The 14,985-nt window shown below is 39.2% G+C and overlaps 1 protein-coding gene across 3 annotated transcripts in view; it reads left to right on the top strand.

Moving 5' to 3' along the window:
• The window catches only part of STAG1 (STAG1 cohesin complex component), a 205,751-nt gene that overhangs the window by 155,485 nt on the left and 35,281 nt on the right, over positions 1-14,985 (top strand). For all 3 annotated transcript variants that reach the window (XM_064457180.1, XM_064457181.1, XM_064457179.1), the window contains 6 exons: positions 599-691; positions 812-901; positions 1,088-1,291; positions 6,097-6,167; positions 12,176-12,263; positions 13,860-13,940. In XM_064457180.1, the coding sequence (XP_064313250.1) occupies positions 599-691; positions 812-901; positions 1,088-1,291; positions 6,097-6,167; positions 12,176-12,263; positions 13,860-13,940 (627 nt within the window). The remainder of the gene's footprint in view (positions 1-598; positions 692-811; positions 902-1,087; positions 1,292-6,096; positions 6,168-12,175; positions 12,264-13,859; positions 13,941-14,985) is intronic.

The following is a 14,985-nucleotide window of genomic DNA, read 5'->3' as shown; positions in this document are numbered from 1 at the left end:
GCTGTTTTAATTGTTGTCTCTCTGTTCACTATTGCAAGATGGTTTTGCTATGACAGTATTGGTAGCTTCAGTATATGTATCACTGAAATTTGTGAGTTCTGTGAACTTGGATGTATGTTCTCACTGAAAATTACATTCCAGTTCAGAGATGAGGCCATGAATCTGCTAATGAAAATCACTGTTACAGTGTGGTTTGGTTTTGGTTTTCTTAATTATACTTCAGTTCACCCTGAGGTCTTATATTAACACTTCATTTAATGTGTGAAACCCAGAGCTCAATTTGCTTGGAAGCAATAGCAAAACTTCCACTGACTCAGGTTATATTTGACTTTCAATCCTAAAAAAATGTTAATGTGTCAAGACAACATCGTGCTTGTTGATATGGCATTTTCCTTTTCAATCACGGCTTTTTAGGACACACGGTCCTGCCATTTAATCACTCTTCAGTCCAAATATGTTTGAGTTTTTTATTCCCTCCTCTTCTGATTTATTAAAAATATACTTACATAGATTTTTGTTTGTAATACAAACTTTAGAAAAACTAATGAATGCCATATGCATAAATTTTATTTACTTAATTATTTTTGATCACTTGCAGGTCTTGACAGCAAAAGAGAGAAAAACTCAGATAGATGACAGAAATAAATTGACTGAGCATTTCATTATTGCACTTCCTATGTTGCTATCAAAGGTACATTTTTCAACAAAATAAATCTCTCACTGGTATTTCCAACTGTTTTCAGCTTTTTCATTCTATAGTGTAGGTGTTTATTTATACTTACCTATTTTTTTTGTTTCAATTATGTTCTAGTATTCTGCTGATGCCGAGAAGGTTGCAAATCTCCTGCAAATCCCTCAGTATTTTGATCTGGAAATCTATAGCACGGGCAGAATGGAAAAGGTATACTATGTTGGGCAAAAAGTCTGGTTGCTTTCAAATATCTAATTACTATTCTAGTCACACAGTACTGTGCCTTCATTTGGCCTATTAGTAATCTAACCTTGATTTCGTTTATTCTTTGAATTACTTTCTTTGAGTTTCATTGTTCAGGTAAGGTGAAAGCTGAACTTCTTTTCTGATCTACAGCATCTGGATGCCTTACTAAAACAGATTAAGTTTGTTGTGGAAAAGCATGTGGAATCAGATGTTCTCGAAGCCTGCAGCAAAACCTACAGCATACTCTGTAGTGAAGAATATACAATCCAGAACAGAGTTGACATAGCCCACAGCCAGCTTATTGATGAATTCGTGGATCGATTCAACCATTCTGTAGAGGATCTGCTGCAGGAGGTTTGTTTTCTTAAAATTAATTTAGTTAGAATACCTAAAATACACTATGATAAACTGCAGAAAAACGTTCTTACCAAGTCATGAAATTATCCATCTGAATACAATACTGCAGTAGCAACTATTTCATAATTACTTGGAGCTATTTCTCCATGTAGAAACTGCCTTGGACTAGCCATTAAGCCTGCAAAGCATTGATGCTGTAAAACAAAGACCACAGCACAATCCTGCTTCTGAAAATTTAGTCTAGTATTTAAACAGTCCACATAAGAAATTAAATGGATGAATGGGTGAAAGCTGATGAAAAAGGAATTGAAAGGTGCATTTACATTAATGCTTGTGGTGATTCCAGGAGTCCCAAGTGGATATGCAGGCAGCAAAATCAAGATTGGATTATGTCTTGAATGGAAGAGAGAATTTAGTAAAATATTGATAATGGTATATTGAAAGAGCTCTGGAAAGAATGAAATAAAGATTCAGTTCTGAAATGTGGAGGTACCTGGGATTTACTTGTAAGAATTTATCCTTCAAAATACATGAGACAGAATACATTAAATAAGAATAGAAACCTTACTCATTTTTTCTTGCTTCACATCAGCTTAACTTTGTGTAACACTACTTAATTTCTTGTAATTCTCATGATTTTTAAACATAACTTAAGGGCTGCATAGATCTTTTTCTTCACTTCTAGTCATGCACAGCACTGACATACACGTTTAATTTTTGATGTACACTTCACAGAATCACAGGTTGGAAGGGACCTCAGGGATCATCTAGTCCAAGCTTTCTAGGAAGAGCACAGTCTAGACAAGATGGCCCAGCACCCTGTCCAGCCGACTCTTGAAGGTGTCCAACATGGCCAAGTCAGCCACTTCCCTGGGGAGATTATTCCAATGGTTGACTGTCCTCAATGTGAAAAATTTCCCTCTTGTGTCCAATCGGAATCTCCCCAAGAGCAACTTGTGTCCATTCCCCCTTCTCCTCTCCATGGGACTCCTTCTAAAAAGGGAGTCTCCATCTTCTTTGTAGCTGCCCCTTAAGTACTGGTACACGGTGATGAGATCCCCTCTGAGCCTCCTTTTCTCAAGGCAGAACAAACCCAGTTCTCCCAGCCTATCCTCATATGGCAGGCTACAGTCTCTGTTTTAGAATTGCATATTAAAGAAAATAAGCTTTTTTCTATCTTTAAGTAATATGCCACATTCAGGCATACTGTATATATGCCTTACCACATTGCAGAATAAATAAAAATTTGTCTGTGGCTGTAGGAATGTACATGAGTAAAAAAGGCAGCACATGCAGGAAGCAGGCACTGCACAACCTAGAGGAGTTGGTGCGCCACTGTTTGATAGATTATGTTTACTTCACTTCCTATCTCTCTGCCATTTTGGATGTGCTATCTCAGAAACTTCTCAGCAGAACCTGAAAAGACGTTCCAGAATTTGTGCTACATCTCTCTCCATCTGTGTGTGGCAAGGGAATCCTTTCAGTTAATGCCATGCTACATGTCTTAGCTGTTGGTTTTAATAGCTATGGATTTTTGAAGATACTCACCTCTGGCCAACAGGGCCAAAAACTCCAAGACAAAAACCTTGGGGAATCTGACTTGGGTAACACAAAGGGCTGAAGTTGAACTGCCAGCACAAAGATCCAGCTTCAGAACCAGCTGAGTTCTCCACACCATATGCCCACCAACTGATCACTGTAAATAGTGGCCTTCACTCTCTCCATTGGTACCCACTGACAGAGGTTTGGGAACTCTGGTGAGGTCCTCACATGTTTTGCTACCTACGCATCCAACACCAAGGCTCATTTTGGCTCTATACACAGGGACAAATCTCCTGTGTTCTTTCTCCAAACCTGGCTCTTGGAGAATCTTCAGCTTATGTCTCCACAGCCAAGCTCAGATCAGCAAAAAGCATCTCACTCACACTGTCTTGCCTCGAGATGAAGGAAAGTGCCTATAGGTTTTTTTCAAGAATCAGACCAAGAACCAAGTGGAATTCTGGTTCTTTGACACTGACTTGCCATTTCTGTTATACTGTCTCGTCATAAGACATGAAAATGTCCCCTTTCAGCTTTTTCTCATAGTTTTATCTTGGAACTTGTCCAAAGCAAATGCCACATTTGTCATCTCTGGAGACAGTCATGTAGCAGCCCGTGTAACAAATAGAAATCAGTTGTGTCTGAGGACATACAACTTTTTTGGAAGACCCCCCTTGAAGTTTCCGCAGTGTTCAGCTGTATAGACGTTATTCATGCATGGATCCATTTGAGGATTCTGAGGTGGCATTCTGTTCCCTGGATAGTTTCACCCAAGAAAAGATCTGCTCACCATTTTATTAGTGCTGCTAAGACACCCACAAATAATTGTTTCATCCGTAATCCCAAACTCAGTTAGCAAATACAGAAACATTTAGATTCCCCCTGCTGTACAGCAGCTGCTCTTTCTGATGTACCCATTCTCCTCCATACAGTGGCTTTGAAGAGGAGTTGAGACAATAACCAGTCCTCTAGTTCCATCAGCTCCTTTTCTGTCACCCAAATACCCTTCTGGAAGCCAGCAGCCCAGTTTCTGTTGACTTTCATTTACTATTAGCATCAGCCCTCTTATTCTTGGATTCTGTGATCTGAGGAGATCCAGTGCTGTCCTTCCCTTTGCTACCTCGCCGTCCCTAGCTGTATATTTTTGGAAGCCCTTCCTAGGGAGTCTTCTTCCACAGGCAGTATGGTCTCTGGGTGTCAAAGAACCACAGTGCAACACTGGTTGTAAAGATGAAAGGGGTTGGCAAGTCTACCTCTCTTCCACCCTCAGCCCACATTTCAGGTCAGTTATGCCAGCAAAGCACTTAGGTCCAGCTGTTTTAGACTTAGGGATACATGAAAGTTGAGAGTGTTCAGAAAACACACTCCATATTTTAGGTACACTGCATAGGTCTGCAGTCCTGTCATCTCCCTTTCTGATACTGCTTGAGAGATCCCTCTGGCCTCACCTTTTACCCAACGAGAATTGTGAGGGCAATAAGATGCTGGGATTCATGAACCAGTTCTTTTAGGAGAAATGAACTAGGGGAGAAAAACTTTTTTCCTGCAATTTTCTTCTATTACTTATAACTGCTGTTGAATCAGGAAGCCAGTAACTGCTTATTCCCACTCGTTTCCCTTCACCTGACTTTGCAGGCAGCTTCTCTTTATGCAGTGCTCCAGTGCGAAAAGCCCTGAAGGGTGCACTGAAACTACTGGGCAGAGAACAAACACTGGGCTTATGAAGGAGCATGGGCCAGTGATTCCAAATACTTCTGATGTATCCCCTTCCTGTACCCAGTCTGGGAAGGAGGAGAGAAATGCAAGAAAGGGCTTATGGTCTTTGTGTATATTTGCTTGCATGAGGGAGAGATGAGGACTGAGGATTTCAGAGAAAAACTGTGTCTGAAAGCCATATGAAAAATGAATTTGTGAGGGTGACAGAGCAGTGGAACAGGCTGCCCAGGGAGGTTGTGGAGTCTCCTTCCCTGGAGACATTCAAAACCCACCTGGACGTGGTCCTGTGCCCCCTGCTCTAGGGGCACCTGCTCAAGCAGGGGGGTTGGATGAGATGACCTCCAGAGGTCCCTTCCAACCCCTACCATTCTGTGATTCTGTGAAGAATTAAGAGTTTTAGCTCCCTAAAGAAAAGGGAGTGTGGAGGTTCAGACATGTCACATAAAGATGTGGAGACAGAAGCCAAGACAAAAGTAGGAGAAAGCAAGAAAGAGAACAGCAGTAGCAAGAATTTAAAATTTTGGCCTTTGTGGTATCCTTTGCTGGGTGATACTTGGTAGAAGAATTAATTTTAATGAGCTTATATCACCATTTTAAAGATACCTTGAATTAAAAAATGTGCATACTTGTACCCAAGCAAGTATCCCACTTGCGTTATGGCTTCCCACTAGGTTGATAATGAGAGAAACATTGATTGACAATTGCATCTGAAGGCAGGAAAATGTCTTAATTTTTAGGCTTTTAGGTGGAAAAAAAAATCATCAAAATGAAATGGAGAAGAATTGTTGTAGGTAGGTTTCCTGTTTCAGAAAGTTGCTGGAAAAATTAAGTTTTGGAAGTACCGTATTTCCACTTGTTTCTGTAAGAGAATTTGCTGTTTAGTTTGCATAAAATATTAGGATAACAATATTTTTAAATGCCAAAAAGAAAAAACTAAATTTAAATAAAAAGTGTTGATTGAATTGTGCAATATTTATTCTTAGATTGTTGCTTGCCCAGATTTGTAAAGCCTAAATTAAAAATGAACACCTTCTAGTTCTGAATGTACGTCAATCTGTGCACAATGTGATTGTCATGCATTATGGTGACAGTCGTTACAGTGAACAGCAATGACAGGTATGAAAAGAAAGACATTTTTGCACTGATCATTTTAAAAAACTTGCTGTTGACACCTGCAGGTTTCTGGTGTGGAGCAAGGCAAGCATTTGGCTTTATTCTTGTAGCACATTCATCAGCTGATGGTTAAACTGCAGTTCAGTCCTTTTTGTAAAATAAGGCAGAACTCAGATTTTATTCTTTTGAACAATTTCTATTGCTAGGGGATACTGGTTTGAGTATTAATACAGTGATACTGCTGAATATTGTCAGGTGATCTTGCTTATTTCCTAGTGCTATGCACTGGTTATTTAAATATTATGGGATCTAGATAAAAGCAATTGGAAAATTTGATGTTAACCTAAACCCTGAAAGGAGTCTGTTGCTCCCCATGCAGTAGTGTACTCTGCTGGATTGCTGAACTCTCTTAATGGATTTCCTTTCATTTTCAGGGAGAAGAAGCTGATGATGATGACATATACAATGTGCTCTCCACATTAAAGAGGTTAACCTCTTTTCACAAGTAGGTGATTTTTTTTCTTCACAAAATTTACTGTTAATTTTATCATTTCAGCGAGTATCAGTTGATGTCAAGTGTTAAGAAATGAGAAAATATATGGCCTGAAATATGAAATAGAGATTGATGAATTATTATTGGCGTTTGTCAGTATAACTGTTTGGATTAATCTGGGTCCTTGCTTAGTTAATGCCATTACTTTTACAGATTTCATTTCTAAGTGGCTTGCCATCCCTTACACTGAATGCTTTTACACCTATGAGTGTTTTTCTAGAAGTCACACTCCCCTGCACAACAGATAGTCAGTGCGCAGGGGACACTTCTTATCTCCAGCATCAGTGGATGTAGGCCAAACCTCTGCTTTGAGCCTCAGCTGAAGAGAGCCCTGGAGGAAGTTGTTTTGCTCAGTTTCTCAATGTCTTTGAGGTATTTCTCCTCATAATTATGGAAATAAGTAGTAGTAGTAGTAATAATAATAATAATAATAATAATAATGATAACAATATTTTGTGATAAGAGTCTGGAAGATGAGTTCTCTTCCTGCAGAAATGCCAGGAATAGTTTCTAGTTGAATTGTTGGCACAGTCTGTGTGGATTGTACGGAAACTCCTTCACTAAGCATGAACCAGCCCAGTGGAACCAGGCAGCAGCTTTTCAGGGTCCTGCTGCTCTCAGACTTACGGGCACCCTCATAATATGTAGAGCAACCACTACATGGAAAATTTCACTTGAACTGTGAATTTTGGAGCATAGCGCAAAGACCTAATCTTCCCTTCCTATCAACTGTAGGAAGTAATTGCTCCTGGTCAGCGTGTAAGAAAGCTTCATATCCAGATGGCTGAGAGCCACAGATCATTTCTTCCTTATCACAAGATGAGAGGACCTTGCTTCTGCGACCTCTTTTACACCAATTGTTTTTAGTGATTCAATTTCTCTTTTCTTTCTGTGTTTAGTCTTCACTTATCCTGATTCTGCATTGGATCATTGTATGAAATGGTTCTGCAATATCTACTCTTTGTTCCCATTCAACAAGAGTCCCACCGAGATCATTAAATCGTTTCTAATTTCTGTAGTGCAGCAGCCTGACACATGTGCAAATTAGGTTTTCAGTCTCCCTGGTAACGTGCTGGAGCCACTTCTGCCTTTCCTGAGAGGACTGGTGAAAGCTGTAGTTCACATCCAGGAAGGAAGCACAAATCTTAAGGCTTTTCTGATGGTCTCCCATACATATTTTTTTCCCTTAGGGTTCCAAAACTCAAGAGAGTTAATTCAGACTATGAAGAAAGCTTTGTAGAATGCCACACAAATCAGGGTTGGGGACATCTAACTTCTTCAAAAAAAGGAAAGAGAAAATAATCAAATCTAAAGTGCTGAAAAGCAGCCATGTATCATTTCTCAGCTGCTTTGTTATTTACTATTATATTCAACGGGAATTTCTAATTAATATCTGCTGGCATGTAAAGAAGTAATGAAATCTTTTAATTACTCAACTGATTATTATATCTGATGTGACTTCTTTGTGAAAGGAAACAATCATACCATCCAAGAGAGAACTTTTGCTGAACCTGTAGTGATGAGATTAGGATCTTCAATTCAAAACTCGCATAGAGCATTCTCATCTCAAAGAACGAGGGCTGTTGGCTGACACTGACATTGTCTGTCATCAACTGGGAGCCAAAAGAAATTAAATCAATATAAGAAGTTGAAATTGCAGACTAACAACTGATACCTCACACCTTCTAAGTGTACTGATAAAGTAGTTGCTGAGGCTTTGAAACACGTCCCTGTCTTCTTCCGGTGAGAAAAATTCCACTCTACCTTATCTGCGCTTGTGTTTTCTTGGTAGTTGCTGCTTCTTCATATTCTAGGAAAAAGAAGCCCAGCAAGTTGAAAAGAAACACAGTAGGGGTTTATCAGAAAAGCTTTCCAAAAAGCTTCTATACTGAGATTTCCCAAGCCTGAGCTAATCCTCTTTCTGAGGGTCATGGCAACAAAAGGCTCACAGCACACATTTTAACTCATGCCTTTTCATCAAACAGGGATATCAGTATTCCAATACAAATTAAATTCATCACTACAATGTTTCTTTCTAAGTTTTCAGAATAGAATAATACGTTTTCTTGAGGTCTTCTGAATAGGATACCTGGAGTATGTACTTGGGTTTCTTTTTTGCCAGGGTCTCACTGACTTTTACAGCAGTTTTTTCTGTCCTTAAGTACATGGAGACAATTTGACTCCAGCCAAATTCAGCTGAGCTTTCACACATAACACATCAGATCTGTAGCAGTTAGTATGCTGCAAAATACCAACATTTCACGAAGCTGGTGAAGGGTCGGGAGAACAAGTCTTGTGAGGAGCAGCTGAGGGAGCTGGAGGTGTTTGGTCTGGAGAAAGGAGTTGTAGAGGCTTATTGCTCTCTACAATTACCTGAAAGAAGCTTGTAGTGAAGAGGGTGTTGGTCTCTTCTCTCAAGTAATGAGTGATAGGATGAGAGGAAATGGCCTTGAGTTGCACCAGGGGAGGTTTAGATTGGATATTAGGACAAACTTCTTCACTGAAAGGATTGTCAGGCACTGGAACAGGCTGCCCAGGGAAGCGGTGGAGTCACCATCCCCGGAGGTATTTAAAAGACATGTAGATGTGGCTCTCAGGGACATGGTTTAGTGGTGGACTTGGTAGTGTAAGGTTAATGGTTGGACTTGTGATCTTAGAGGTCTTTTCCAACCTAAATGATTCTATGATTCTTATTTAATTACTTCAGTTAATTCAGTGCAAGACACATGAATCTCAAGCATCACCTCCATTACTCTGGATGTGTCCTTTGATGCTGTCTTGTATATAGAATATTGTTTAACATTCAGAAATCAGGATTGTTAGTATCACTGTCCAGTAGTCCTCAGATACAATACTGACTTCATAAGCCTGCAGTGGCTATAGTAACTCTCCAGATACATGTTATGTTTTTATGAATGTAAGCGTGATCAGTTAGGACACTTCCAAGACTGATGGTCAGACCAGAAGACCCTCTCTTCCTGTTACAGAAACCCTTTGCTTAACCTTTCCTCCAGCAGCTGACCAGTAACTTCAGACTAAGTTACTCAGTAATTTGTTATATCTGGAAGAAGTAGAAATGATGATAAATGAAACCTCAGTAGAGAAATTAGACTGCATCTAGCATAGCTGTTCAAAGCCCAAGGTACAGCTTCTCTCACTTTGTGCTTCTTTAAAAAGAGAAGCAGTTTTGCAGGTGGAGAGATTACCCCTTTTAGAAGGAAGTTTTCTAAGCTTCTGCTTTCCACGCTTTCAGAAACTCTGTGGAACTGGTACCTTTACTTCAGCTGGCTACTTTCTGGCAGAAGCATGCCCCAGCAGGGATGAAAAGCAACCTTTGATGAAATGTTGGGCCTTGCTTTCTGTAATCCATGAAGACTCTCTGAGATGGAAGGGACTGAGGGAAAATTCTGTGTTGTGTGAATTTTCATTGTAGAGGCTTCTGTGTCAATCTGAACCTCTGGAGAATTGTATTATGTCCAAGGTACCTTTATACCTATCATTTTCATAGAATTATAGAATGCTTTGGGTTGGAAGGGACATTTAAAGGTCATATAGTCCAACCCCCTGCCATGAGCAGGGACATCTTCAACTAGATCAGGTTGCTCAGAGCCCCGTCCAACCTGACCTTGAATGTTTCCAGGGATGGGACATCTACCACCTCTTGGCAACCTGTGTCAGTGTTTCACCACCCTCATTGTAAAAAATTTCTTCCTTCTATCTAGTCTAAATCTACCTTCTCTTAGTTTAAAACCATTGCCCCATGTCCTATCACAACAGGCCCCACTAAAAAGTTTGTCCCCATCTTTCTTATAAATCCCTTTTAAGTACTGAAAGGCCTGTTCTTCTCCAGGCTGAACAACCCCAACTGTCTCGGCCTTTCCCCATAGGAGAGGTGTTTCAACCCTCTGATAATTTTCGTGGCCTCCTCTGGACCTGCTCCAACAGGTCCATGTCCCTCTTGTGCTGAGGGCTCCAGAACTGGACGCAGTACTCCAGGTGGGGTCTCATCAGAGTGGAGTAGAGGGCAGAGGGTTTTGATTGCTAAGTGATCTAAAAGAGACAAAGGTGTACCAGAATATGCGTAAATTTAATATGGAGGCCCTTCTTTAAGGAAGTTTATATTGAAAAGCCCTATGCAACTTGTATATAGTTAGAATTTTTCAGCTTTGGAAGCTGAAAAGCTCTTCCTGAGATCAGCTGTAAGGCCAGGCTCAGACCAAAGAGCTAAGGTGCCCCCAGCTGTCAAGGCAATGGGGCATGCCCCCTGTGACGGCTGCCTGACATGGAGGTCTCTAAAATTAAAAGACAGAAATGAGACAGTTTTTCCATTCGTATTCTCTTTAGGATAATCTATGCTGATATCTGCCTCTGTACACCAAAGAGATTTTACTGCTTTAATTACAGCGCTGTAATTAAGGAGGTACAACTCAGCCTTGCAAGCAACCCTGTGATTTGCTGAAGTAGTGTCTATGTGCTTAATATCACTAGTCAGAGGCAGTTCTCTGACAGCCTATAATTTATCTATGAAACATTTTATTTCCATACTTTGAAGACCATCCAGAATCTAAGGTAGGGGGAGTATTTTTACATTTTAGTTTCGTTTTCTTAAGTTTTCCTATTGCTCTATTCATGTAATTGAATTAGAAGTCAAGGTACACTTTGGCTTAATGACACAACCCTAGTGCATACCTCACTTGTTCTCAGTGCAAGGGCATTAATTGTTATGTTTTCTGTGAAATTTTATCAGTGAGGTTTTCCAGGGCTATCGCGCTTCAGACTAGGAAGCATTTCATATTAGGGCTTTCAACAGGATTTAGGTGTTCCCAGTCTTGAGTTAAACTTCTGTACATTTACGAACCCGAGAATTATTCTTTCTGGCTGAGCAGGGTAGTCAATTTTTTAAATGAAGTCAGGCAGCTCCAAAGCAGGGCAGACACAAAGGGGTGGGAAAAGTAAGTGTATCTAGGTGATCAAGGTGCTGGGATGAAACGGGGCCAGATGCAAGAGACTGCTTTATCTAATGTAGGCTTGACGATTCAGCCTGAGTATCCCTTTTTCCAGATGAGTGTTTTAATCACCAAGTTTCTGATTATTCTGAGGTGACTTGCTCTTCAATAAACATAAGTTGTTTCAAATTATCTCAGTTTAATTTCACTGCAGAAAAATGTGTTAAACCTAAATGTTTTTTGCAAGAGATAGTTTTTCTTTCATACAACCTGATGTTTTGTAATTTCTCCTGTATTTCTCAGTTCTGTACTTAAAAAGCTATATCATAAGCTGTTGAGGTCTGTAAGGCTGTAGAATATATGTTGCTAATCTCATTTGTATTCCTCTCGCTGGCGAATCAGTTGGTACACCTGAAATGTGTAACAGTTAATGGGGAGTTGCAACCACCATCTCTGTTTCATATACATATATTACTTTATATACATATACACTGTCTTACTTTAGCTATTTCAGGGTATTTAATATCTAGCGATAATGTATATTATTTTTCTCCAAATGATACGGCAAAAAAATATGTAACTTTATTTTGCTTAAAGCCATTTTGCGTTCAGTATATATTGCTAGAGTTTGGCCATAGTTTCTGCTGCAATGCCTTCTGGAGTTCTGTCAATGTTTTGAACCAAAGAGGAAAGATGATTTGGAGGCAACACTGACAAGGAGCTTGTAGCTACACTTAAGTAACCTTTAAAGATGTATGGTATGCAGAGAGTTTATCTTCTCCCTGCAATAATCCCATGTAGTAAAACGTTTTTCCTCAATTATCAGAACGTCTCACTTTTGCTTTTAGCATGATGTGAACTAATTTGTGCAGCTGCTTTGTCAGCAGGCTGTGTTGTTTCAGCTTTGCAAAAATACCAAACTGCTCACTGAGCTGCCAGGTCAGACAATATTCTTGCTGTGATGTGGAGTTTTGAGAAACACAACTAATCTCTCTTTATTACCTGTTGTTCTAGCGCTCACGATCTCACAAAATGGGATCTATTCAGTAACTGCTACAGATTACTAAGAACTGGAATTGAACATGGAGCTATGCCAGAACAGGTACAGTTAGCAACACCTGCATTGCATCATTGGGGGATTCAAAGTTTTAGAGACTAGTTGTAGAGAAATAAAAAGATTAATGCACTGAACTTCAGTTATATAGGAAAAATGTGGAGTTTTGAATGAAATTTATATTGCAGTGAGGCTCTGTCCAAGAGGTGAAAAATCTTGGATTCTGTGATTTTTGAGCTACTAACCTCACCTTTCTCATGTGTAAAGTAAGAAATAACTAATGTTCCTGGCTGTAAAAAGCAGTGCATAGATCATGATGTTTACACTGAAACTCAAGAGTTGTAAACTTTGGCAGCAATTAGAATTATCACCAATTATTGTGCGTTGACAGTAAGATGGAAGCTTATGAAAACTAGGAAACAAGAACATTCAGCAGGGATGCTGGCCAGCCTTTCTAGTGGAGTTCTTTTAGTGGACACATCTTGGACTTTGTTTCCTCCTAGTTTGGTTTTAGTCTTCTTGTGGCTAAGCAGAGGGACCATTTCAGATTCTCCCAGGATTCCAGTTTAAACTGCAGGCTGCCTGCTCCAACATTTCAGCACACTTCGTTATAATTTTATTTCAGTTAGAAGCCAGTTGTTAATTCTAACCCAACTTCATTTAGAAAAAATAATCCTCATTAAATTCTGTAAAAGTATGTGGAGGATGTACTGCCACATGCCATGTGAAAGTCATGGCTTTAAGCTGTGGGACCTTCTGCTCTCTCTGCAGTTGCTACTTAATGCTGGAATTGTGCTACCTGGAGGGAAGGGACCAGCAGATAAAAACTGTCCTACCAGCCATTGTCAGTTTCTGGGTTTGACGGTGATACGGCTCCCCAAATACTTCTTTAAGATTGTAGGAAAAAAGTTCTGAAATCTGAACTCTCCTCAGTATTTCTTCCCCCAGTCCACTAGAAGGAGTTCACAGAAAAGGAATGGTTTCATCTTTAGTGATACCTTTCAAAGAAGTATTTTGTGAAGTGATTAGAGCTGTTAAAAACTCAATTTCTTCTACACAGAACCACAAACAGTTGGAAACATCTTCAAGCCAAAAAGATTTTGAAATTTTTAGCCTTGTATAGGTTTGAAACCTAGTATAGATTTGAAATTTTAAAAAAGACACCAGGGATGCTTTTATGGGCACCATAAATATAAGCCTAGCCTTCTCTGTAAGAAAACTTGTATTTTCTCCTTTTTTTAGAAATTGGGCTACATGTTCGTTTGACAGTGGAACAAATTTCCAGACTGTTTTACTAGTGAAGTCAGATTTAGAGGTATTTAAACAGCTGCTTTTAAACTGAGATATGTAGATGTTGGGTTGTACTTCTATCATGCTGTCATATCACAACTTGCTGTACTCTAATGCACAGTTTTCTCTTTTGTTTCCCAGCATTTGCACAGTATTTTTTTCACCTGTAGTAGGTTGGTTTCTTGCTGCACCAAACTGACTAAGGCAAAACATAATACCCTTGAAAACAAAAAGTACTACCTAAGAGCTGCTCCTGTTTCTTCTTCCCAAAATGCATTACAAGTCTTACATACGCTTTACTGACATACCTGATAATTCCAATATGCTGGAATTCTTTCTGTTCCCCTGTTACAGATAGTTGTTCAGGCTCTGCAGTGTTCCCATTACTCTATTCTCTGGCAGCTGGTGAAGATCACTGAAGGCTCCCCTTCCAAAGTAAGTAGACATTGGATTATACAGATTTTACTGAAGAAACAGAAGTTGCCTAAAAAGGCATTATTCTGTCTTTCTTACAGTTGCTTTGTAACTCTACCCATCATACAGTCATTTTATGTCATTGTGAAACAGATATAAATGTTGGTGTTTTGATTTACTCAATATTTCAAGATCTGTTTAACATCGTGCATGTGTTGAAATGGGCTATACAAACAGCGGAAGCTTGCCTTTATCAGGATCTGATACGAGTTGATATTTATATTTTTGTTGTTGAAGGTACTTAATGCACTTTGGTGTGGGTACAGCGTTTACATGAATGGATAAGTAATGCTGACAGTGCTTACCTAACAGTTGTAAGCAATACTGTTGATCTGTACACCACAGATAGCTTAATATTTATGTGTATTTACCTTGCTTACCTTTTACTTGCATCTTTTATGTTGCTAAATATAAATGTAAGGTTACTAGCAGTGACGATAACTAATAAAAAGTAAGTGCACACAAGCATAACGCAGGTAAGGACAATGTTCCGTGTAACTTCTTTATTATACTTATCTTTTCTAGGACCCTTCCTTAGCTCTTTCTCAACATCCTGTCTTTTTAGGGCTTTTTCAAAAGTAATAGCTCAAATTACAGTGGTATGAAAACTGAAATAGTAAGTGTACTTCCCCAATAGCATAAAAAAGAAAAAGATGCTATACTAAACTACTAATAAAATAAACCTTTTTGCACATAAAAATTATAAAAATAGATTGTGAATTCATTTAGGTTTTTCAAATACTGACATATATTGACATTTAAGAATAGCTACTAGAAAAAAAAGAATAATTGGTATTTTTTATTCTGACTTTCATTCCTGTTTTTCCCTCTCAGCTTCTTTACCTTCCTTCTCTTTAGCATGCTGGTAGTATGTAATATTACACCTTGACACCTTATAACTGAGAAAACTCAATACATCCCATTTATTTTACATGAACTCAGAACCTGATCACAATAAAGCATCCAAAGTCCTCCTAGCTAGCAGCATCGTTATCCTTAGGGAGAA

The sequence above is a fragment of the Phalacrocorax carbo genome, chromosome 7 (assembly GCF_963921805.1).
Source record: "Phalacrocorax carbo chromosome 7, bPhaCar2.1, whole genome shotgun sequence".
NCBI classification, from domain to species: Eukaryota; Metazoa; Chordata; class Aves; order Suliformes; family Phalacrocoracidae; genus Phalacrocorax; species Phalacrocorax carbo.
This window is presented reverse-complemented; position numbering and strand designations above follow the sequence as displayed.